The sequence below is a fragment of the Orcinus orca genome, chromosome 3 (assembly GCF_937001465.1).
Source record: "Orcinus orca chromosome 3, mOrcOrc1.1, whole genome shotgun sequence".
NCBI classification, from domain to species: Eukaryota; Metazoa; Chordata; class Mammalia; order Artiodactyla; family Delphinidae; genus Orcinus; species Orcinus orca.
Genome location: NC_064561.1, coordinates 144,807,914 through 144,831,506, shown reverse-complemented (window position 1 = coordinate 144,831,506; position 23,593 = coordinate 144,807,914). Strand labels below are relative to the sequence as shown.

The following is a 23,593-nucleotide window of genomic DNA, read 5'->3' as shown; positions in this document are numbered from 1 at the left end:
TCCACTAAATACTGATGCAGTGCAGTTAAAGGAAGGAAATGGGAAGACGTGCATGCCTTGCCTGTATTTGCAGGAGCATTTTCTCTCGAGATTGTACTGTACAGTATTTAACTGAGGAATGTGATCGTGAGGAAGTCACATCCCCTTTCCAGACCGTCACTTATAAAATTAGAGGATTCGACCATCTCACTTTTTTTCAGTGCTAAAATTAACGCAATTGTTTTGTATATACACTTACAGATTCCCATTACCATAATGAAACCCCACGAGAAAGCTGAAGTACCAACCGGAGTTATAGTAGGAAGTGCAATTGCTGGAATCCTTTTGTTATTAGCTCTGGTTGCAGTTTTATGGAAGGTAAGAAATGTTTCATATTTAAAAGATACAGGGGTCCTGAAGACCTCTGTCTTGAATTTCCTTATCACAGAGCAAACCTGTTTTATATGGTACCTCCTCGTCTATCATAAGAAAAAAGGAAATGCAAGTTTATTTGCAAATTCTCACTCATGTTCTTGAAAACAATCAGTAAGGATTTTATCTCCTTGGTCTTGGTCCCTTTTCTCCAACCTTCTTTCATCCAGACACTGAATGTTTTGTTCACCTGCAAGTAAGCAAACCCTGAAAAATTTAACTTTATGCAATTCATTTCAACTCTGGGTATTAATCTCCTCACTGAAGGGCTGATGCCAGGTCAATACTCTGCACACTGACCTCTCCAGCTCCCCACGATTCCCAGAGGTGCAAGGAGGGGAGAGTCTGGGTCCATTCAAAATAAGCCAGAAGTGGTAATGTTTTTACATCATCATCTTACAGCTTGGATTCTTCAAAAGAAAATATGAAAAAATGACCAAAAATCCAGATGAAATTGATGAGACCACAGAACTCAACAGCTGAATCACCCAGCAGTTCCCACTGCAGTGGGAAGGGGCAGCATCACAGCCAGGGTTTACTATTCGCATGAATGGGTTTCTTAAAAATCCCAGTGTAACTTAATAATGTAATAGGTAAACTAGAACTGCAGGTCAGTTTGGAAAGAAACTGTGAGGGATTTGGGAGGGCAGGAGTATAAAGGGTAAAAGACTATTTTATGTTGGGGGGAAAGTGATCTTTACGTTGGCTGGTCCAGAGTTTACATGAAATGCTTCCTAACAGGAGAACTCTTAAAGAAAAATATAACCTTTCTCAGAATATTTTTTGGGGAAAAGCCCAGTCATTTAAAATGATTGTTTTTAAACAACAGAAGTGGAAGTACTCGGTATAGGTATATAATTAGCTTGGATATATTGATGCTGATGGGCAAAAAAAACCCCACAGGTCTTCAACTTAATGCTGCTTATCCAAAGTTGCCACAGAGGATATTTTCAGTGATAATTTTGTTGATACACTAGGTAAAATTTGCTGTTGTCAGCCCACAGCTGCTTCCTTCGAGTCCCTTTCTTGAGAAGATGTACTTATCAAAACATGCTTGATGACTGGTAGGGGCCTCCTGCAGAGGAAATCTCCATTTCACTGGGGGAGGGTTAGGGGCCTAAAGGACTTAGAGGCCAAAGCACAAACCTTGGTTTAAACTCTGTAACATCATTTATGGTAGAATCTTGTCTGCTGGAGGCCCCGCCTGGAAGAACGAGGAAAATTTTCTCCTTTAGGATGCATAACTAACTGGCTGACCCTGACGGGCTGCGGGGGGACCTTGTGAATTTTTGAAAGATGAGTAATTTCTTTGGAATCCTTCCTCCTTCCACAATGAACCCCTCCCACCTCCTGATGCCCCCATATTCTCGATGCCTGCTGCTGCCCGCCTTCCTCTCCAGGAGTCCGGAGTTTTCCACCCTCCTTGTCCAAATCTCCCACTCCCAGGGCAGCTGCTCTTCTCCAGGTGTGAGAAGGAAGTCATCTGTTTCACTTCCACACTTGCGTGAATTACTGTATAATCCCCTTAACTTCAGGGAGCTATTTTCATTTATTGCTAAATATGCAAGAAAAGCCCAAGTGAATTTCTAATTGTTGAGATTTCAGGCAGGGTAAACAAGGCAAAGTATAAACATCTCAGGAATCTGCAAGAAGTTACAAGGAGACATTAGAAACCACCAAATCAGCATGTGCACCTGCTGTGCTTGTCTGTTTCTGGAGAACTTACACTTCCAGAAGAAGGACCTGGGAGTTTGCTCACCAGGTAGAGTCTCACGCCCGAACTCCTGAGAGTCTTATTTAGTCATCAGATCGGGATGAAGCCTGGTGACCTGTATTTTACAAGCATCCCGGTCCTATGATGTAAATGGGCCACTGTGAGGACCACCACCCATTTCTCCTTCTGCACCTTTTCTCTACTTCTGAGCCCACCTATCCTCTAGGAGGGACTGGGAGAAAAAGGGCAGTTATGCCAAAAAGTACATACCTAAAGCTTCAGACAAGTCACTTAGCCTCTGTAAACTTCAGTGTCCTTGTTATAAAATGGGGAGACTGGGGCGGAGCTCAGCAGCGACGCTTTTAACTTTAAAAACCTACTATCTGGGTTTCTTATAACACAAATAGACAATCCTCCAAGAATCTGACACTGAAAAGAATTCGGAGGAAAACAGGTATTTGCCCATGGGTGCCTGTGATGGCAGTGTAGGGCTGTCTGCACAATTACAGAATTTATTTTGCATCTGACAAAGGGGGGAAAAACACAATTAGAAATAAAACATCAGGAGTTTACAGCAAAAACAGCATGGTATTCTCTAGTTACATGCGCTAGAGCCCAATTCTCTTAACAGCTGGATTCAAACACTGTTTCATTCCAAGAAAAATTGTTTTAAAAAAATGGAGGGGAAACTGGTCAAGTTGATAAAGACTATTTAATAAACTGGGTAACTGCTGTATATATTTACTAGTTTTTTGATGTAATATACTGAGAACATTGGAAGTCATCCTTTTGTTTTACTCTGCCTCCCCTTCCTTAGATGATAAACCCTAATCTGAGGTCACACACTCACAGGGAGCTTGCGAGCTCTGGCAAGCCTTGCCTTGGATGAACCGCCTTGACGGCACTGTGTCCACGAAGGAGTTGGATTACTATAAACTAAAAAATTAGCCATTTGTCTCTGCACCATTGATCACACTGGGGCAGGGTTTCTCAGCCTGGGCACTACTGACATTTGGAGCCAGGTAATTCTTTCTTGCGGGGGGCCTGACCTGTGCATTGTGGGATGGTCAGCAGCATCCCTGGCCTCTGGCTGTGGCCTCTACCTACGAATACCAGACGCTCCCTCTCCCACTCATCGTGGTGATCAAAAAGTGTCCCCAGACATTGGCTAACGCCTCCTGGAAGGCAAAATCACCCCGACTGAGAACCACTGCACTAAGCAAGTGGCCTAAATATACAACTTCTGTTACCAGATCACAGATTTGAGGCAGAGGCTCTAGTGAGGAGTATTTCTCAAGCACTTTTAAGCAAAGGTTGAGTATTCATCCAAGAAATTAAAAAATTGAGAAAAAAAGCTCTGTATTCCTATTCAGCCATACTTTTATTTTAAAAGTAAGTAGAATATGGGGCTTAAAAGATGTCATCTTTCAAAGTTTCCATTTCATAAATGGTGTATAGACAATATGTATAGAATGTGATAAGAATTGAGTTGCTTCATGCATGGCTGCCACACAAGCCTTACAAAATACTAAAGTAGAAACAGCCTGTGAAAAAATTGCATTGAGATTTGAATTTGTGCATTGTCCATTTTAGCAGCAAAATGAGAACTGGACAGATTCCTAGCTGGCTGTGCTATTTTTATAAAATAGTAAAAGTTATTAAATGTGAAAAAACTAAAACCAATTTATCATAATCACACAAGTGATTATACTACAAGTTATTATAGAAGGTATAATTTTATAATCTATTCTGATATACAGCTATAATGTAATATGACAGTCCCATAAATTAAGACATCATTAAGCAGAAAGCATTAAACAGGATTCCTCAAACTGAGCTCCCTGGTCCATCATTAATACAATTTGCACACAGAAAATAATTATATACACAGCTCTTAGGACTATGCCCTCATTAACGCATAATCATTTCAATCAATTCGAAAGACTAGACCTCTAGAGGTAAAAGGTATACATGGGGGTAAAGTTTGAAACAAAAATATTAACTATTTCTTTGAACCTTAAAGAATGAAAATGTAGCTATTATGTAAATATTAAAAAATGGTTTCATTCGTACCTGATTTATTTTGGCAGATAAAGTCAAAATGTAAATGTATATATTGCACAACTATGTTAAATTGTATTATTTTTTTAAAGACAAATTGTCTAGGATAGTTTCCTTCACACATAATGTATAAATCTTTGTTAAGTATATTTGCTTTTTTGATAAACTGGGTTTTGTCTTTTTTTCTCTCCACCAAAAATATAAAAATGAATATGCATGTTTGTATATGAAGTTTCACAATTCGTTTGATTTTTGAGAAGCAAAAGATCAAATTGGAGCAGTAATCAACATTAGTTAAGAGCTTTTCTCCTATTAAAGTATAAGAATCAAACAGAAAAGTTATTATTTAATTGTAAATCCCTCTTTAAATACCACATTACTGAATACAATTAAAATCATTTTGAAAATAAAGCTATACTTTGGAATTTGAATTTTACGACTTAACGTATTTCACTGTATTTATCTTATGCACTCACTGTGCTTCAGAACACATTCAAGACTCAGTAGAAGAGTGAGGATGTATCTAACCTCTTCCGCCAGTAGCAGTGGCCACAAGGATGCTTTTGCAGGAACCTTAAACCGCCTTCATAGCTTAGAGACTAGGTGTAAAGGCTTGCTCCTCACAATGTGGTCGATGGGTAGGCAGCGCTGCATCACCTGGAGGCTGTTACAAAATGCAGATCTCAGCTGCCACACAGAACTGAATTCCAACTGGAAGTTTAAGATCACCAGATGATTCATATTATGTTAAAGTTTGAGAAACACTACTCTAAAGCACAACTTACCTCTAGATATAAATATGTGATTGGTATAGAAAAAAAAAATCGGTCAAACCGCTGCAGCCTATATGAGTAGTCACCTGCATAGTTTTTAAAAAAATTTTAATAGTGAGCTAGAGGGTTTATATCTGAAGGATTAAATATGCTGAGATGAACGTGCTGAAATTATAAAACAAGATACATATCAGGCTCGTAGACTGGCCCTCATTCTATAGCTGGCACATCAGTGCAAAGGTTGCTGGGTACGTGTCACCTTTCACACCTATGCACAAACACCTCCGATTCCTACCAGGTGAACTCCCACGTGCCTTCCTCAGTTTGGCCCATCTCAGTTCTGGTGAAGCACATCATAAGGGCAGCTGATTGCAGAACCACCACCAGTAAGCGTATCTGGTATGCTTCGTACATTAAAATACAACTCTGAAGAAAAAGAACATTCATTTTTCTTTGGATTGTCACAGAGTAGGTTAAAGACCTGTATCAAATCTACCATTCGGTCCCAAATCGGAAGTTTTATATTTATGTATTTTTAAAAAGTAATTCCTTTTATTCATTCTATATCATCTTTTAAAAACTACATAGAACATTTAAAAAAAATTCCTCATCCTATCATGACCCTTTAATATTTTAAATTAAGATACCAATTAAAGATTGGAAATAATCTTATTCAAAAGGAGGGACTGATTTTCATCTTAGGACCACTCCAACCTAACTAAAAGGAAAAGGCTACTAACTAAACTGAACTTCTTGATTCTGTGCAAAATGAAGGTAGAAAGCTAACTCAAGTTGTTCTTACTGTAGCCCTAGCTCTACTGCCCTCTGCTGGGTGAGCTACCTAACTACACCACACAAATCGTTACTGCCTTAAGAGAGGCCTTTACTACAGCTAGGTGCTCAGGAACTATGTAGGAGAGACATTGCAGGATGGGAGTGAGGAAGACAGTGCAGAAGAAAAAGCTGCACCTATCCACTCATTCATCTAGCCAGATACTTTTACACATCTGTAAGCACTACAACTACACACACAATACTTAATACGGACAGAACTTCTGAGCACTCGAGTGCATGTCATGGTTAGACACTGTGGTGACGGAGACAAAAAATCCCTGGCCTCAGGAAGCTGACAGTCTAGTGATGGAGATAAACGAACAGATGGAGTACATGAGGTAGTGGTTAAGTGCCACTGCAAGATATAAAGTAGAGCAAGGGAAGGGAACAGGAATCCAGTTTTAAATGGGGTAGTCAGAGAAGGCTCTCTGAGGAGGTGACACTTAATTAGGGAGGAAGTGAGAAAATAAAGTGAGGAAGCAGACTATAGGAATTCCTGGAGGAAGGGCATTCTAGACAAAGAGACTGGCAAGGACTCTTAGGGAGAATAAGCCTGCCACAAAGCACCATAGCAAAGCAGGGAGCCTGGTGCAAGAGAGGAGGTGAGAGGGGCAGGCAGGAGCCCGATCATGTAGGCTGTAGGTCACGGTGAGAACACTGAAGTTCTAGGATGTGATTACCTATCAGAAGGTTCAAGTAGGATGATGAAGTGACCTAAGTGGGAGAAGGAAGGGGGACTGTCACCAGGCCACAGCAACAGTCCAAGAGAAATGGAGTGGTGGCTTGGATGACAAATGTAGCAGCGGAAAAAAGAAATGAGTGGATTCAAAAGATATCCAGGAATTGTTTTCTAATTCTCCAATAGGTTCATTCAGGGATCTAAAATCAAGATTCAAACTTCTGGCTCCTTAATCACTATTTCTCAAAACATGCTGAAAATACAGTGGCTCAACATCATATCTAAAGGACAAAAATATCCACAAAATCACAAAACACTTCATTTGTTGACCATCTGCTATTACTTTCATTCAAAGATAAAATTCTTTAAATTTTGCTACCTGTTAAAAAACTTGAAACACAAGTAATCTGAGTTTCCTACTTCTTGGGTGAATTTACATAGGCTGTCATACAAAGCCACAGTTCCAAAGTGACTTTAAACATTACAATCCACTTAAACGCCGATTTTTTTAGGTTACTATTCTAATTAGTGAAGCAACTAAGTTACGGGTATAAAAAGGCTGTGTCAAAGTGATGCTAGCCCCTTATTACCTCACCACCAATTAACACTGCCACACCTAAGAAACTGAGGATCAAAGACCCTATTTAAATCCAGTGCAATGCGCTAAAAACTGTCAGGGATGTTCCACCCCAGTTTTAGCATGCCCCAGATTAACTCCTTAACCTCTGCACTGGAGACTTAAAAGCATAATAATCTGTGTTCCTGACTTAAAACAAAACCTACTCAAAATTAAGACATGATTCTTTAATAAAACATGCATAGAGAATACTTTATGTTCTTTAAATATTTAATTACCATCAATAAAGATCCTCTAAATATTTGAGTAGAAAAATTCTGAAATCCACATATACCTCATACAGACATATATGACATAATAAACAACATATGAACAACATGGGTGCAAAATCCCGGGAGTATCTGGTGGCCCAGTAATCTCATGATACTGTGCTTTCACACAGAATGTAACTGACTGTCGTCCAACCACCAGCCCCTATTCTCAAATAGGAGCAGGACAAAGTTTGGTGGGAGGGAGGCAGGCAATGAATTCAGAAAGGGTAAGGTTGAGACCAGGCAAACAACCCCATCTCAGTAAAGGAATAGTTGGTGGAGGATTTGTCAGCCTTCCCACGATTCTTCCGGTCCAATGTCTGAATAGGTGAAGGAATAAACACCAAATAAGCAGGAGATTCCTAGTGTCTGTATGGCTGTTCCATAGGTCCCAGCCAAAGACAGGATGCAGGATCTTCCCCATGGTATCTAAAATTGGCAGACAAAGACCACTGGTGGGTGCCTGGCACAGAACAGGCATTCAGTATTTGCTGAATAAATGAATTCCTTAGGTAAAAAAATGCTTCGCTAGATGTAACTAGTGATGTTACTGAAAAAAAAATCTTTGGGTATGAAAGTATAAGTCTTTGTTCCCAAAATGCATAATGAAAATTTTATGATGATGTCAACTGCCCAAAATTATGCCAATATATTATTACTTTAAAAACTATATGGAGGTCAGATCAAGATGCCAAAGTAGGAGGACATGGAGCTCACCTCCCCTGACAAACATATCAAAATACATCTACATGTGGAACAATTCACACAGAAAACCAACCGGAAACTTGGCAAAAGAACTCCTATACAACTGAAATGGCAAGAAAGATTTCCACATAACTGGGTAGGATGGAAAAGAAGCATAAAGTTGGGGCCTCCGCCCGTGGAAGGGATCTGAAAGGAAGATAAGGTCCGCACAGGTGAACCCTCCTCCTGGGGTGCGAGCAGGCTGAGCCACAGACTGGGCATCCCAGTCCCGGGGTCCTGCCTGGTTGGTTGCTGGGAAAACTGCTGGGGCAGACAGAAGGGCTGGAGAAGCCTAAACTCTGTTCTTGAGGAGTGCACGCGTGCTGGCTTGCCAACAATCAGGGTGGAGAGGGCCTTGCACCGGTGGCTGCCGCCTCGCTGCACTCCCCAGTCCAAGCAGGGTGAACACCCTGGGCCCTGCTCACTCCACATCACATCTTGGCACAAGAGCTCAGCCAGCCGGACCCTGGGAAAAGATTCATTCTTGCTATGCAGAGACAGTCCGGGGGTCCAGGGGTGATCCAGGTGGGGCAGCAACGGCCACTGTAAGCACATGCACAGGCAGTGCCACTGGAGCACGCTGCAGTCAGTCTCCCGCCCGAGCAAGCACCCTGGCCCCACCCACTCCACAACCTGGCACTGGATCTGGGGCAGACAGGTCCTGGGAAGACTGCCACTGAGGCAGCCCAGACCTCTGGTGGCAGAACAGCCACCTCAATTCCTGCAGCCACACGCCCCAACCTCCAGCCCCAGCTTAGCAAACGCTCCGGCCCCACCCACTCCAAGCCACAGCCCTGCACTAGATCTGGGACAAACACAATGGGGGAAGAGACGGAACCTTGGGCTGTGTGTGAGCAGAGCCACAGACACCTACACAGACACCACCTCGGTCCTCTCACTTGCTTCAGCACTCCCCTCCTCTGGGGCAGAGCACACACTCAAGGGGAAGGGAGCCTGATTGAGCCTGACCCTCAGAGCTTCTATTCCAGCAACTGGGGGTCAGACTCCACCCTTATCAGTGTGGTGATGGCCACAGGGCAGAGAGGAAGTCCTGCCTCACACCCTGCACAGGCTTTAGATCCTCCGACACCAACCACACCCCCTATCAACGTGATAGTGGCCAGCACACTCTGAGGGAAGACGTGGCTGGCATCCATATCAAAACCAGCCCCTACACCCAAGACTTTGGACACACACAGTCTACACAGGGGTGCTCCCACATAAAAACACCCCTTCAAGACCAAAATAGATAACTTTCTCCTAAGTTCATAGAGACAGAGAAAGTTAAGTAAAATGAAAAGGCAGGGGAAGTAGCACCAATTAAAAGAGAGGAATTCCCTGAAAGAATAAATAATGAAACAGAGTTCATCAGTCTACCAGACCCTGAGTCTAAAAAGTTGGTAATAAAAATACTAACTGAATTAAGACAGATTATTGCTATAAACACAGAACACATTAAGAAGGAACTAGAAACCCTAAAGATGAACCAATCAAAAATAGATAATTCAATTTCGTAGATGAAAAACAATCCAGAAGCAATGAATAGACAACTAAATGACACAGGAGAACGAATAAGTGATCTGGAAGATGGAATAATGGAAATCACCCAATCAGAACAGCAGACAGAATGAAAAATTTAAAAACATGAAAGCACCATATGAGATCTATGGGATAATATAGAACAGGCCAACCTACACATAACAGGGGTTCCAGAAGGAGAAAAAAGAGAGAAGGGGACCAAAAATGTACTTAAAGAAATTATGGCTGAAAAATTCCCAAACCTGAAGAAGGAAACAGATATCCAGGTACCAGAAGCATGGAGGTTCCCAAACAAGATGAACCCAAAGAGACCCACACCAAGACATGTCATAGTTAAAATGGCAAAAGTTAAAGATAAAGAGAGGATTCTAAAGGTAATGAGAGAAAAACAGAGTCAGTTACGAGGGAACCCCCCCCCCAACATCATAAGCTGATTTCTCTGCAGAAACTTTGCAGACCAGAAGGGAGTGGCATGACATATACAAATTCCTGAAAGGGTAAAACCTGCAACCTGTGATACTCTATCCGACAAGACTATCACTTAGAATAGAAGGAGAAACAGAGAATTTCTCAGACAAGCAAAAACTAAAAAAATTCAGCAATACTAAACCTACACTATAAAAAATACTGAAGGGTCTTCTCTAAATGGAAAGAAGAATCTATAGGAAAGGGAAAATACCAATAGGAAAGGCAAATATAAAGTAAGGATTGAAGATCACTTAAATAAATCAGTACATAGATTAAAAAACAAACAGAAAATGTAAAAGCGATTATAACTACTATTTTACGTCTTTATGCTTATTCTTTTACTGCTTATATAGTTCTTACTCCCCTCCTCCACATTTTGTGATCAAAATCACAAAATGTGGAGGAGGGGAGTAAAAAATGTAGATCTTTTAGAATGTGTTTGGACTTGAATAACTTAGTTTAAAGCAAGTAGATATAGTTATGGATCAACATACATGAACCCCATGGTAACCACAAATCAAAAACATACAACAGATTCACAAAAAAGCAAAAAGAAAGGAACTCAAGCATACTACAAAAGAAACTCACCAAACCACAAAATGAAAAAGAATAAAGTAGAACTGGAAAACAAGGAATAAAATGGCAATAAGTATATACATATCAATAATTACCTTAAATGTCAATGGACTAAATGCTCTAATCAAAAGACAAAGAGTGGCTATTGTATAAAAGAACGAGAAACTGCAATATGCTGCCTAAAAGAGACTCACTTCAGGGCAAAAGACATACCAGACTGAAAGTGAAAGGATGGAAAAAGATATTTCATACAAATGGAAATGACAAGAAGCTGGGGGTAGCAATACTCATATCAGACAAAATAGACTTTAAAACAAAGGCCAGGGGCTTCCCTGGTGGCGCAGTGGTTGGGAATCTACCTGCCAATGCAGGGGACATGGGTTCGAGCCCTGGTCTGGGAAGATCCCACATGCCGCGGAGCAACTAAGCCCGCGCACCACAACTACTAAGCCTGCGCTCTAGAGCCCACGAGCCACAACCACTGAAGCCCGTGCGCCTAGAACCTGTGCTCTGCAACAAGAGAAGCCACTGCAATGAGAAGCCTGCTCGCTGCAACAAGAGAAAGCCCGCCCACAGCAACAAAGATCCAACGCACCCAAAAATAAATAAAATAAATTTTTTAAAAAATCAAACAAACAAAGGCCATAAGAAAAGACAAAGGAGGGTATTATATAATAATAAAGGGATCAATACAAGAAAAGGATATTACACTTGTTAACATATACACACCCAATACAGGAGCACCTAACTATATAAAGCAAATACTAACAGACATAAAGGGAGCAACTGACAGGAACACAGTAACAGTAGGAGACTTTAACAGCCCACTGACATCAAAGGACTGATCATCCAGACAGAAAATCAATAAGGCAACAGAGGTCCTAAATGACACAAACGACCTGCTGGACTTAACTGATATGTATAGGACACTACATCCAAAAAAAAAAGCAGAAAACACATTCTTTTTAAGCATGCATGGAATGTTCTCTTGGCTGGACCACATACTAGGACACAAAACAGCCTTGAAAAATTTAAGGCGGTAGAAATTATATCAAGCATCTTTTATGAACATAATGGTATAAAACTAGAAATCAGCTACAGAAAGAAAAACGAGAAAAACACAAAGATATGGAGACTAAACAACATGCTTTTAAAAAAAACAGTGAGTCAATGACGAAATCAGAGAAGAAGTAAGAAAATACCTGAAGAAAACAACAATGAAAACAACCTTACAAGATTTATGGGATACAGTAAAAGCAGTTCTAAGAGGGAAGTTCATAGTGATACAAGCCTTCCTCAAGAAACAAGGAAAATCTCAAATAAATACTTATCACCTAAAAGAATTAGAAGAAAAACAAACAAAGCTCAAAGTCAACATAAGGAAGGAAATAATAAAGATCAGAGAGGGAATAAATAAAATAGAGATCAAAAACAATAGAAAAGATCAATAAAACCAAGAGCTGGTTTTTTTTTAAAGATAAACAAAAGTGACAAACCTCTAGGCAGGCTCACCAGGAAGAAATGAGAGAGGACTCAAACAAACAAAATATTAAATGAAAGAGGAGAAGTAACAACTGATACCACAGAAATACAAAAAAAAAAAAAAATCATTCAAAGCAATCTACAGATTTAGTGCGATCCCTATCAAAATACCCATGACATTTTTCACAGAATTAGAACAAAAAAACCCTAAAATTTATAAGGAACCACAAAAGACCCAGAACTGCTAAAGCAATCCTGAGAAAAAAGAACAAAGCTGGAGGTATAACCCTTCCAGACTTCAGACTATACTACAAAGCTACAGTACTCAAAACAGCATCGTACTGGCACAAATACACACAAATAGATCAATGGAACAAAATAGAGAGCGCAGAAAGAAACCCACACACCTATGGTCAGTTAATCCACAACAAAGGAGACAAGAATGTACAATAGAGAAAAGACAATCTCTTCAACAAGTGGTGTTGCAAAAGCTGGACAGCTATATGTAAAACAATGAAATTAGAATATTCCCTCACACCATATACAAAAATAAACTCAAAATGGTTTAAAGACCTAAATATACGACATGACACCATAAAACTCCTAAAAGAAAACATAGGCAAAATATTTTTTGACATAAATCTCAGCAATTATTTTCTTAGGTCTCCCAAGGCAAAAGAAATAAAAATAAACAAATGGGACCTAATGAAAGTTAAAAGCTCTTGCACAACAAAGGAAACCATCAACAAAATGAAAACCTACGTAATGAGAGAAAATATTTGCAATGATGCAACTGACAAGGTGTTAATATCAAAAGTATATTTATAAACAGCTCATATAATATCGAAAAAACAAATGACCCAATCAAAAATTGGGCAGAAGACCCAAATAGACACTTTTCCAAAGAAGACATACAGATGACTAACAAGCACATGAAACACCATTAATTATTAAAGAAATGCAAATCAAAACCACAATGAGGTATCACCTCACTGAGTTATCACAGTCAGAATGGCTATCATCGAACAGTCTGCAAGTAATAAATACTGGAGAGGATGTGGAGAAAGAGGAACGCTTGAACACTGTTGGTGGTAATGTAAACTGGTGCAGCCACTATGGAAAACAGTATGGAGGTTCCTTAAAAAACTAAAAATAGAAGTACCACATGATTGAGCAATTCCACTCCTGGGTATATATCCAGAAAACATGAAAACTCTAATTCGAAAAGATACATGCACCACAATGTTCACAGCAGCACTATTTATTACATAATAGCCAAGACAGGGAAGCAACCCAACAGATGACTGGCTTAAGAAGATGTGACATATACACACATACACATACAATGGAATATTACTCACCACACACAAAAAACAAAATCACCATTTGCAGCAACATGGATGGATTTATGGAATCTTATGCTTAGTGAAATAAGTCAGACAGAGAAAGACAAATGCTATATGATATCACTTATATATGGAATCTAAAAAAATAACACAAATGAATCTATATACAAAACAGAAACACTCACAGACATAGAAAACAAACTTATGTTTACCAAAGGGGAGAGGATGAAGGGGAAGGACAGATTACGAGTATGGGATTAACAGATACGAACTACTATACATAAAACAGATAAGAAACAAGGATTTACTGTACAGCATAGGGAATTATACCAAAATCTTGTCATAACCTATAATGGAATATATTATGCAAAAACCCCCAAATCACTATGCTGTACACATAAAACTAACAAAATATTATAAGTCAACAATACTTCAATTAAAAAAAAAAGAACTATATGGAACTTATATACTAAGATCTACCAAGATAGTATATAGGTCGACCAAGCAAAAACTGGACCATTATTTAGTATAAAGATTTTGCAGAAAACATAACTTTATTAATGATAATGTTGCTTAAGCTAAAAAAAACTATCTGAAAATACTTTACCAAATAATCATATAATTTCCCCTTTTAATTGGTTGTGGGTACAATTTTATAACTAACATTATAACACAAAGCACCCTTTCTGCTAGTCTGCCTTGTTTTACAATTTTATGCTAATTTATATATTGATACAATACTAATAACTAATAAAATATAAGTATTATGGTAAGATTATTGATTCTGAAATACTAGAAAGCTTCATATGATGAATCTTAGGTATTATCACTGAATTTTTAAAAACAGGATATTGCTTTTAAACTTTTAAAATCATGTTTATTTAGCTTATTTTAAAAATATATAAATTCTAAAAATATATCATACCAAGAGTAACCGATAAGGACTTTTTACACCTTCCAGTTCTGCCTACATTCCCAAAACGCATCCCTGACACCAATGATATCACTGGGCGTAGGGGGTTGGGGGCAGCCTCTGAGACAGTCACTGAGGAGGGGCCACACCTCAATGTGAGTCAAGTTACAGTTAGAGCTTAGTCATAGAATAATATGTCTACCACAGGCATCTTTCCTTAAATTTATTCTTCCATTTTTTCCCTAAAGCCTTTCTTTCCTCTATCTCTAGTTCCTGAATAAGCCCTCATCCTAAACACTCATTTATTTATTTTTTTCTCTCTTGTTCCACTGGTGTAACATAAGAGTTTATGTTCAGTAAACTATCTTCTGGAGAAGAAAAATCAAAACATGATCAAAGAATTTACCAAGTTCAAATTCTAAGACTCTAAAAACCTAAGTGGTTTAATCATCGGTTGCCCAAAAGCATTCTTTGTTTCTTTTCCAAGATGATGATGATTCTTCATACATTTCCTAAAAAGCAGAACGATAATAACAATTTAAAGGAGAGCATTTTAATAAATGCAAATATATCTGAATAAATCAGGCAAATGAACATCACAACTATTTATATCTGCTCCTCTTTTAACAATCCAATGGCCATTTGCATAAGGCATTAAGAGCAAACAAAGGAATAAACGTGCTCCCTACACTCAAGGACTCAGTCAAGTAGGAGAAACGACAGATAAGAAGCCTTAACAAGACAAGGGGCAAACACAGAAAGGAATAAACAATTAATTCCACTTGGGATCATGACAGGAGACAGCCTGGGCAAGATTATGTACGGAAGATGGAAGGTCTTTCAACACTTTTTTCTTTCCAGACACACCTACTACTTCCACATTTCTAAATATGCGTTTCCAAAGGCCAAAGGGGTATTTCCATTAGCTTTGAAATTAACAGACCACCCCAAAGGTTCCTAAACAGGTCTGAGCTGCGTGCTGTTGGCAAACACCCTGTAAGTGCGTGCCCTACCCACCTGCCCATCCCTTGCCTGTATCACAGATGATCTCAAAGCACAGGCTGAAACCAGAACCAGACTAGAATTCAGATAAGTTTTGGACAGAAGGGGAATAAGAATATATCACTTTCTCTTCTCACTCTCTAGTCAGGTTCTATTTCTGCAGGGGTAGAAATCCAAATTCAATTATCCTCTGAACACCTGTACACCCTCCCACCCTCTACACACAGAGAAGTAAATAGAAAGCCCAGCCAGTTCTTGAAGCACCACAATGAGTATACCCCCAACTCCTACCCACTCCCTTATTTGGGGGGCCTACCGTCTCATCTACTTTGTCAGCTGGCTGTCCATTCTTTGCTCCAAGGCAAAGAATCTCTTCCAGCCAGGCTCACAATTCATTCTGGAATACTTTTCCTACCTTGCTCTCTCCAGGGTCTCATGGTCTATCAAAATTGTGGCAGCCTTGTTCACAGCAAAGCAACCAGATATCTGAGCTTCACTAAGACAGATTCCTTTCACATATCCTATCCTCTAATCCCTAAGTATCCCCTTATAACAATGGGTTTCAGTTTTTATCCAGAAAATATGGTCACTAAATTTCACAGGTGCTGGTTCAGAGTCCAATTTGCTCATCTCACCACTGGTCCTTCACTCTGGCCTTCTGCTGTACTGGGCAGTGAATCCATTCCTCAGCTTTGCTATCAGCCACAATGTTGTGGGCAATTTGAGGCTCTTAAGTGTAATTACACATTTCTGAGAATACAGAGTGATCCCACTGTTGAGGTTACTACACCAAGGGAGAAATCAGGGAGCTGGGCCTTTTCCTATCTTCAGAATGCTCTATTTAAGCAGGCACTTGTTTGCTTTTATTGATGGGTTTGATGTATGGATGGAAAACAAGCTAGAATTTCCTACTTAGGTTTTTTAAGTCCACTTACTATGCATTTTCTCCAAGGAGGGAATATCCCACTTTTCTTTTCCTAAAATGAAGGAGTTCTAGAAGGCTCTTTTGCCTTGAGAAGTCTCTATTTTAGCCAGTGACTACATAGCCATGCATTATTCCTGCTCTCCAAAGGAAAGACCCTCTAACTCAAGGGAATTCTAATATAAGGGATAATACTTCATATATGAACCACTGGAACGTTCTAGACTAGGAATTCTAACTGTTCCCACTTGTTGAGGTCTTCTCCAGGCCATGCATTCTTTGGGGCACATATTTTTCATGCTTAATAAACCCTGGAAAGGAGATTATTACATAAACATCCTATTTCCTAGAAAAAGAAAACAAGATTCTATAAAGTCAGGGAAGTACATACTCTGTATGTACTCTTCTTCCTTGTTCTTTAAAAATTCCTGAGAAAAATCATGTCCAAAGACAAAATTAGATATTTTCCTAACTTACCTTTTTCCATATGGGCACCTTGGCTTTTAAAGTATCAATGGCATAGCTCACAGCTTCGAGGGATGCAGTCCTATGGGCTGAGGACACAGCAATGATAATGCTTGCTTCTGACACTGGAACTAAGCTTTAACAAAATGAAGGAAAAAATTCATCATCTCCTCTGAAGCTACATGTTAAGAAATCTACTAGACATGTGAAAAAAAATAAAAATTCCAGTGAAGCATTCCTAGAACTAAATATCCAGTTCTGTTTTACCTAAACATCCCATTTAGTTAGAAAACAGTAATTCATCCCAGTTGCATTTAGCAGGAAGTGCCAAGCTTGTGACTAATCTGTAAGCATGTATCCACTAAATTTATCGAATGGGCAACAAGATGAAAAGTACCTCACTGATTCAACAAATATCTCATCAAACAAACAAGGCACAGTGCCAGGTAATGTCTAGAAATACAAACTAATCTCATGATGAATATAAGGTAGAATTTAAAGTATTAAATAGCAATGAATAGTAAATAACAGAATTGATAACATTAATAAAATTATAGTTACCAATAACTAATAGATGATAGATTTAGTCCCATTGCTGGGTTCTTTTCAAAGCCTGGAACTCCACTCTTCTTAGTGATACAAAACAGCAAACTAATCTAATGACCTTAAAAGGCTTTTACATCAAAACAATCTCAGACTGTCATATAAACAGGGTACAGACTACAAAACAGTTCTGAAAAGGTCTCATGGCCTTGAACACACATCAGCACAGGCTGTTGGGCACAGGGCCAAAGAATCTTGCACATTTGGACTTTGTTACAGCATCAGCCATTCTCCAAATGTTACAATGTAACAAGCAGCCTTAAAGGCACTGTCTGCCAGAATGATAAACAAACCTCCCTCTCAGGGTAACACAGGATGCCAATGAAGGATTCCAGAATCAGAATTAGTACAAAGGCGGAAAACGACTACACTTAAACTTTTAAACTGATAAAGGAAATCATACCCAAGCCGATGGAACACTGCTATGTGTTTGACTGGCCATTTCTGTCTAATGTCACTACAAATTTTTCTGACTTCATTTTCTGCCATTGGTAGATATGCTTCATACTCTAAGCTAATGACTTTTTTCCCTTCGAAGTTATTCCTTGTAGTTCCTAAAATTAAAAACAAAATTACAAAATAAGCTTTCTTCATACAGTAGAAAAAGCACACTAATAAAAGGATTATTTTTGAATAGACAAGTAGCATACCAATTTGTATAAAAATTACTTTGAAATTTTCTAAACACAAAAACTTGATTAGAAAATCAAGATAATCATCACAAAGATGAGGAAATAAAATGACACTGATTAGCCAGGTTTACTGAAAACATTCAAATGACAAACCAGTATATATTCCCTCTGTAACAATTAGAATTTGACCCTTAAAAGGAAAATATTATGTTCCTAGGATTACCAGAATTCTCTCTGCTAATAATGACTTTTAGTCTACTTTTTTTTTTTTTTTTTTTTGCCTTTAACATATGTTAATTTGAAGATTACTAACACAAAACAAGAAAAAAATGTCTACTCACCACCATGGGTAATCTTGGCTAACTGCTCCGTATCTTAAAATCCTCTTACTATTAACACTGAACATGAGAAACACCTGCTAATTTCTACTGTCCTGTATAGTCAATAGATGCTATGAAAATTCAACTCACCTACAAATAGGGATATTGCACCACAGAATGGAGAAATCACCAGCTGTGAGACTTCATCTACTGAAAGTTGCTCAGATGTGAATTTTATTATATCTTTTGATTTCTCTTCAACTTCATTTATATCTTTCCTGGAAATAAAATATTACCAAACCTTAACATTGGTACTAGAGTAAAAACACCCAACTTATAGGCTATGTTTCAATTTATATATTTTTTCTACATTAGATGCGTTAGGAGGCATGATTTGATCTGAATGATAAAAATAAGCAAGTGTAAAGTTTGAGCAAAACTCAGTAATTTTACACATATCCCTAATGAATCAAGCATGATATAAAAAGGAACTTACCATTAACATGATCACTTAAAATGAAATCTATTTCATTTGCCAACATATTCCAAACTCTGGAATTGCTACTCTTATCTCCTGCATCCACACACACATCACCTCTAACCACTGGATTACCAAGCACCACACTCAGAACTGCCTTTTTCTTTACCCAAAAAAGGAGGGCAAGCAGAATGATGACTCCACAGGAACTGGGTTCATTTCATAATCAGGTACAACCTCAGTTAAGTAACTGAGGAAATAAAGGAATTGACTGCACGCTTATTCACCAGATGCTATAGAAGTCCTTTGCCATGCATTTCTCATTTCATTCATCAAGCGTTTATTTCGTACTCACTAAGGGTCAGAGACTAAGCCCACACACTGGATACAGACCAGGGAACAAAAGACCTGGCTCCTGTGCTCAGGCACTTATGCTAGAGGAGGAACAAAGCAATAAATAGGAATTACAAATAGGGATAACTTATGGAAACAAACGGCGTTCTAAGACAGAGCATGGGGGCTGGGGAAGGTGTGTTTAAGATAAGAGGACCATGCTACTGAAAAAAAACCATTCAGATGCTACTGGATTCCAAGATGCTTCAACCTCCTGTACATGTCACCTGAGCTTCTTCCAATTCATCTTGCAATACGATATAGGTAACCCAAACATCGTCTATGAACTTCAGACCACACTGAGTTCCCACAACTTGATTCTATAATAACATAGATTCTAAAACTGCATGTTACAAACCCTGTCAAACACACTCAAATCATACACAATGTTGCTGAGTATCTTCCTAGTCTTCCCAAAGAACAGCTCTAACCATCACACACAAACACACACCTATGGCAGCCCACTGTTTTCTGAATAAATTACAAAATCAAAAACAATAGTATTTTTCTATATCATGGTGGTGATATGGTGACCACAGTTTCCAAATAAAACTGAGATACATATCTAATGGAGAATTCTATTATTTCCAAATAATAGGACTAAGAAAATCCAATCTCTATCAATGCCAGGCAGTTGGCTTTAAAATATTTATTCTTCACTTCTGAGGCACTACCCTCCAGAAGAGTGGGGAAGAAATGGGTGAAAAAAATAAATAAGCATCCTTGGCTTGTTCTTTTCTTTAATAAAACCGAAGTTTTGTCATCCAATATGATTTTGGAGAAAAACACTATCAAATTAAGGAAGTTTTCTTTCATTCCTAACTTATAAGAGTTTTCAATTAGGGATGATTATTAATTTCTACATTATTTATTTCTCAGTTGACAAATTAAGCCTCATTCTGTCTGCCTCTCCAGACCATACTAAGAAATGTTCCTCAGTGTGGAGGAGCCTTAAAAAACTAAAAACAGAACTACCATACAACCCAGCAATCCTACTGGGCATATACCCTGAGAAAACCATAATTCAAAGAGTCATGTACCACAATGTTCACTGCAGCTCTATTTACAATCGCCAGGACATGGAAGCAACCTAAGTGTCCATCATTGGATGAATGGATAAAGAAGATATGGTACATATATACAATGGAATATTACTCAGCCATAGAAAAAAAAAATGAAATTGAGTTATTTGGAGTGAGGTGGATGGACCTAGAGTCTATCATACAGAGGGAAGTAAGTCAGAAAGAGAAAAACAAATACCATATGCTAAAACATATATATGGAATCTAAAAAAAAAAGGTTCTGAAGAACCTAAGGGCAGGACAGGAATAAAGACACAGACATACACAATGGACTTGAGGACATGGGGAGGGGGAAGGGTAAGCTGGGACAAAGTGAGAGAGTGGCATGGACATATATACACTACCAAATGTAAAGTAGATAGCTAGTGGGAAGCAGCCACATAGCACAGGGAGATCAGCTCGGTGCTTTGTGACCACCTAGTGGGGTGGAGTAGGGAGGGTGGGAGGGAGATGCAAGAGGGAGGAGATATGGGGATATATGTATAGCTGATTCACTTTGTTATACTGCAGAAACTAACACACCATTGTAAAGCAATTATACTCCAATAAAGATGTTAAAAAAATAAATAAAAATAATAATGGGTTAAATTTAAAAAAACAGAAATGTTCTTACACATTATCCTACTCAGGCATGGCTTACTTTATTTGGAAAGATGGAAAGATGACATGGGTCCGAGAGCCACTAGCAATATAACTATAATAATAAAGCTGTTTTTTATACCTGGAAAATGGTAAGCGTTTTTCAGGAAGAGTGATCTTTTTACTTTCCAGCTATGCAATTTTTCTACATTTCTCTGTGCCCAGGAGAGCTATTATCCAGTATTAACAAGCATATTTGTGGAAAACTACACAGAGTCCAATAATAATCTGAGTTCAAATGTTGGCTCTGCCACTTATTAGCTATGTGATCTTAGACAAGTTTCTTAACTTCTCCCTCCTGCAAAATAGGAGTATTAAAACTCCAGTGTCTAGTGCTGTGCCCGACACAAAATCTCAATAAACCATGTTAAATCAATAGAATGAACAAATCAAGATGACATTAAACTGCTTACAACACAACTGATGCAGAGATGATAGGTATTTATGAGTCCATCTGCACCAATAAAGAGTTGCTGCTTTACCAAGAGTTGGTGCAGACAGCCTGACAAAGAGTATACAGTTAAAGGAAACCATATATAAGTTATTATCTGTATGATCCTTCTCCACGAGACTGGCTAAGAAAAACCTATCTCACATACCCAGGTGGCTCAAAAGCACTATCCTCCACTAATGGGGGGGATAATGGCAATTTCGTCTCCTGACTGAAGCAGGAGGAGCTGATCTCCAAGCTCGACATATTCTTGACGAACAGCAAATATCACCTGATTTCTGACGTCAGCCAATCTGAAGGGAAAAAAGTATAATTAGATGTATCAATGCTGTTAGACCCCAAATCTCCTCAGCTAGCTGCAATCAAAATTACATAAATATTACTTTATGAAGCATCATCTGCAAAATCACTAATTAAACTCATATTTTGCAGAGAAAGGATATATCCACTGAAGAACATACTTATTCACCACAAAGAATACAGTAAACTGCTAACAACTCTTTACTGGATGTTGGGTGTCTTGGGGAATTAAAGAAACAAACAAAAAACACTAGACTGGAGACAACATTCAGACCAGGTCAAAAAAAAAAGGACAATTTCTTAATCAGTACATGCCCTCCCCAGGAGCTTTCCATCTAAGCATACAAGTATACTAAGTATACCCTGAAAGGTTCCAAAACACCAGGTGCCTCTCAGTAGGTATAACGTTAAAGGTAAAGTAGGAAGAGGCCCCACTACGTTTCATTGATTATCAGGGCATTTTAAGAACTTAAAAAGACATGAAATCAAGAAGGAATAATTTTCTTTATGAACATACATTGTGGGCTGTCTTTTACACAGCACTAAGACTTCCAAGTTAAACATTCACACAATTTAAGTGACACTACTGATATACCTTGAACACGTTCAAACAGGCCACTTTTATATTTTGTTTCAAAAAAGGCTCATTGAGGTACGAACAACAGCAGTAAAATGATACATTTTCAAGAACCAGAAAAAAATCAAATATTGTAAAAACTCAAATTCAGCAGCAGCTGTTTGTTATCTTTCATTTTTCTTTCAATCTTAAAAATTTCTATTTTGAGTTCTCTAAAGAAGGGGCAGGACATCAAAGTTCAAAGCACACACTTTTAACAGAATACGTAACAATTTCATTTAATGTTACAAAAATGCAGAATCTACATTTTCAGTATTTTGTAAATTATAAAAGCAAATATAATCATGTCCCTTTGGGAGTATCACAGCTCACTGTGTTTTTTAAGTAAAATATCTTTAACTTTTATTAAGGAATTTTGCATTTTTAAATACTAGAACTTAAGTTTTCAGGAAAAAATACAACTAATGATCCTTTTGACATTAAACATGGAAATCTAAGTTAACTTTTTACTTTTATCATTTACTCACACATTTTTAAATATTAAATAGTGTTAATCATATACATTCTGCAAATTTTTAACTACCCAGGATGGTGCGTTTCTATCTCATTCCACAGCTGCAATGCTTTTATTTCTTGTGGCACAGAAATGGTCTCTGAGCGAACTCCTGTTATTTCAGCACTTTCTGCAAAATACAACACTTCCACCTGAAAAGAAAGAATATGTTTTTAACAATAACAACCCATAGTCCTTTTCTGACTGTCCATGCTGGGTTTTGTTTTTCAAATGTATTACTTTAATCAAAGACACTTTTTATAAATTAGAAAAAATTTAAAGTGCCCATAAACATTTCAGCATACCTACAAGCTCAAATTTTGAAAAATGTTTATGTTTTAAGTACAAGTCAGACTAATTTCCAGATGCCTTTTAGTTTTATAAATGTTATGTGTGCCACAACTAAAATCCTAACAATATCTTCTTAGAAACCATGAGGTTGGCCTTTAACTGACATAAAATTATAGCACCTTTTATACTTAAGCAGTGAACAAAAGTCTGAATCAAGAGATGAATTACACAAATAAATGACCAAATAAATGAAAGACACGTCCTTCACGGTTGTCATATGACCTTTGATTCCAGTCTACATTACATTGAACCCAGCTGTCCAGGATTAAGTTATGCAACATACAAACCCCGATATTTACAAAAGCAGATGAGTCTGAAATACAGGATAAACTTCTATTTCCTAGGACAAACCTATGCAGACAACCTGGTATCTAAGCGATCCGACCAAGTAAAATAA

The 23,593-nt window shown here is 38.2% G+C and overlaps 2 protein-coding genes across 3 annotated transcripts in view; one reads left to right on the top strand and one right to left on the bottom strand.

The window, feature by feature from the left end:
* Positions 1 to 4,602, top strand: part of ITGA2 (integrin subunit alpha 2) — a 105,382-nt gene extending 100,780 nt beyond the window's left edge. Inside the window, exons 29-30 of the mRNA XM_049707141.1 lie at positions 241 to 357; positions 814 to 4,602. Of these exons, the coding sequence (XP_049563098.1) occupies positions 241 to 357; positions 814 to 894 (198 nt within the window). The 3' untranslated portion in view covers positions 895 to 4,602. The remainder of the gene's footprint in view (positions 1 to 240; positions 358 to 813) is intronic.
* MOCS2 (molybdenum cofactor synthesis 2) lies at positions 2,583 to 22,997 on the bottom strand. Of its 2 annotated transcripts, XR_007476172.1 has the most exons (8): positions 22,876 to 22,997; positions 21,564 to 21,708; positions 18,523 to 18,650; positions 17,824 to 17,974; positions 16,830 to 16,953; positions 14,835 to 14,940; positions 5,255 to 5,385; positions 2,583 to 4,850 (listed from the first exon to the last, which is right to left on the bottom strand). XR_007476172.1 is itself a non-coding variant. In XM_033437849.2 (7 exons), the coding sequence occupies exons 2-6, from the start codon at positions 21,659 to 21,661 to the stop codon at positions 14,872 to 14,874; spliced, it is 570 nt and encodes a 189-aa protein (XP_033293740.1). In that variant the 5' UTR covers positions 21,662 to 21,708; positions 22,876 to 22,997; the 3' UTR covers positions 2,583 to 5,385; positions 14,835 to 14,871. The 2 variants fall into 2 exon arrangements, 1 of the variants encoding a protein (XP_033293740.1); XM_033437849.2 differs by having other exon boundaries at positions 2,583 to 5,385.
* Between the last annotated feature and the right edge of the window lie 596 nt (positions 22,998 to 23,593).

Coding starts and splice junctions, on each gene's coding strand:
- MOCS2 (XM_033437849.2), bottom strand. CDS start 21,661: ATGTCGAGCTTGGAGATCAGCTCCTCCTGCTTCAGTCAGGAGACGAAA. Junction 18,651..21,563: donor AGTGCTTTTGAGCCACCTGG/GTATGTGAGATA, acceptor TTTTATTTCCAG/GAAAGATATAAATGAAGTTG. Junction 17,975..18,522: donor TGCAATATCCCTATTTGTAG/GTGAGTTGAATT, acceptor TTTTAATTTTAG/GAACTACAAGGAATAACTTC.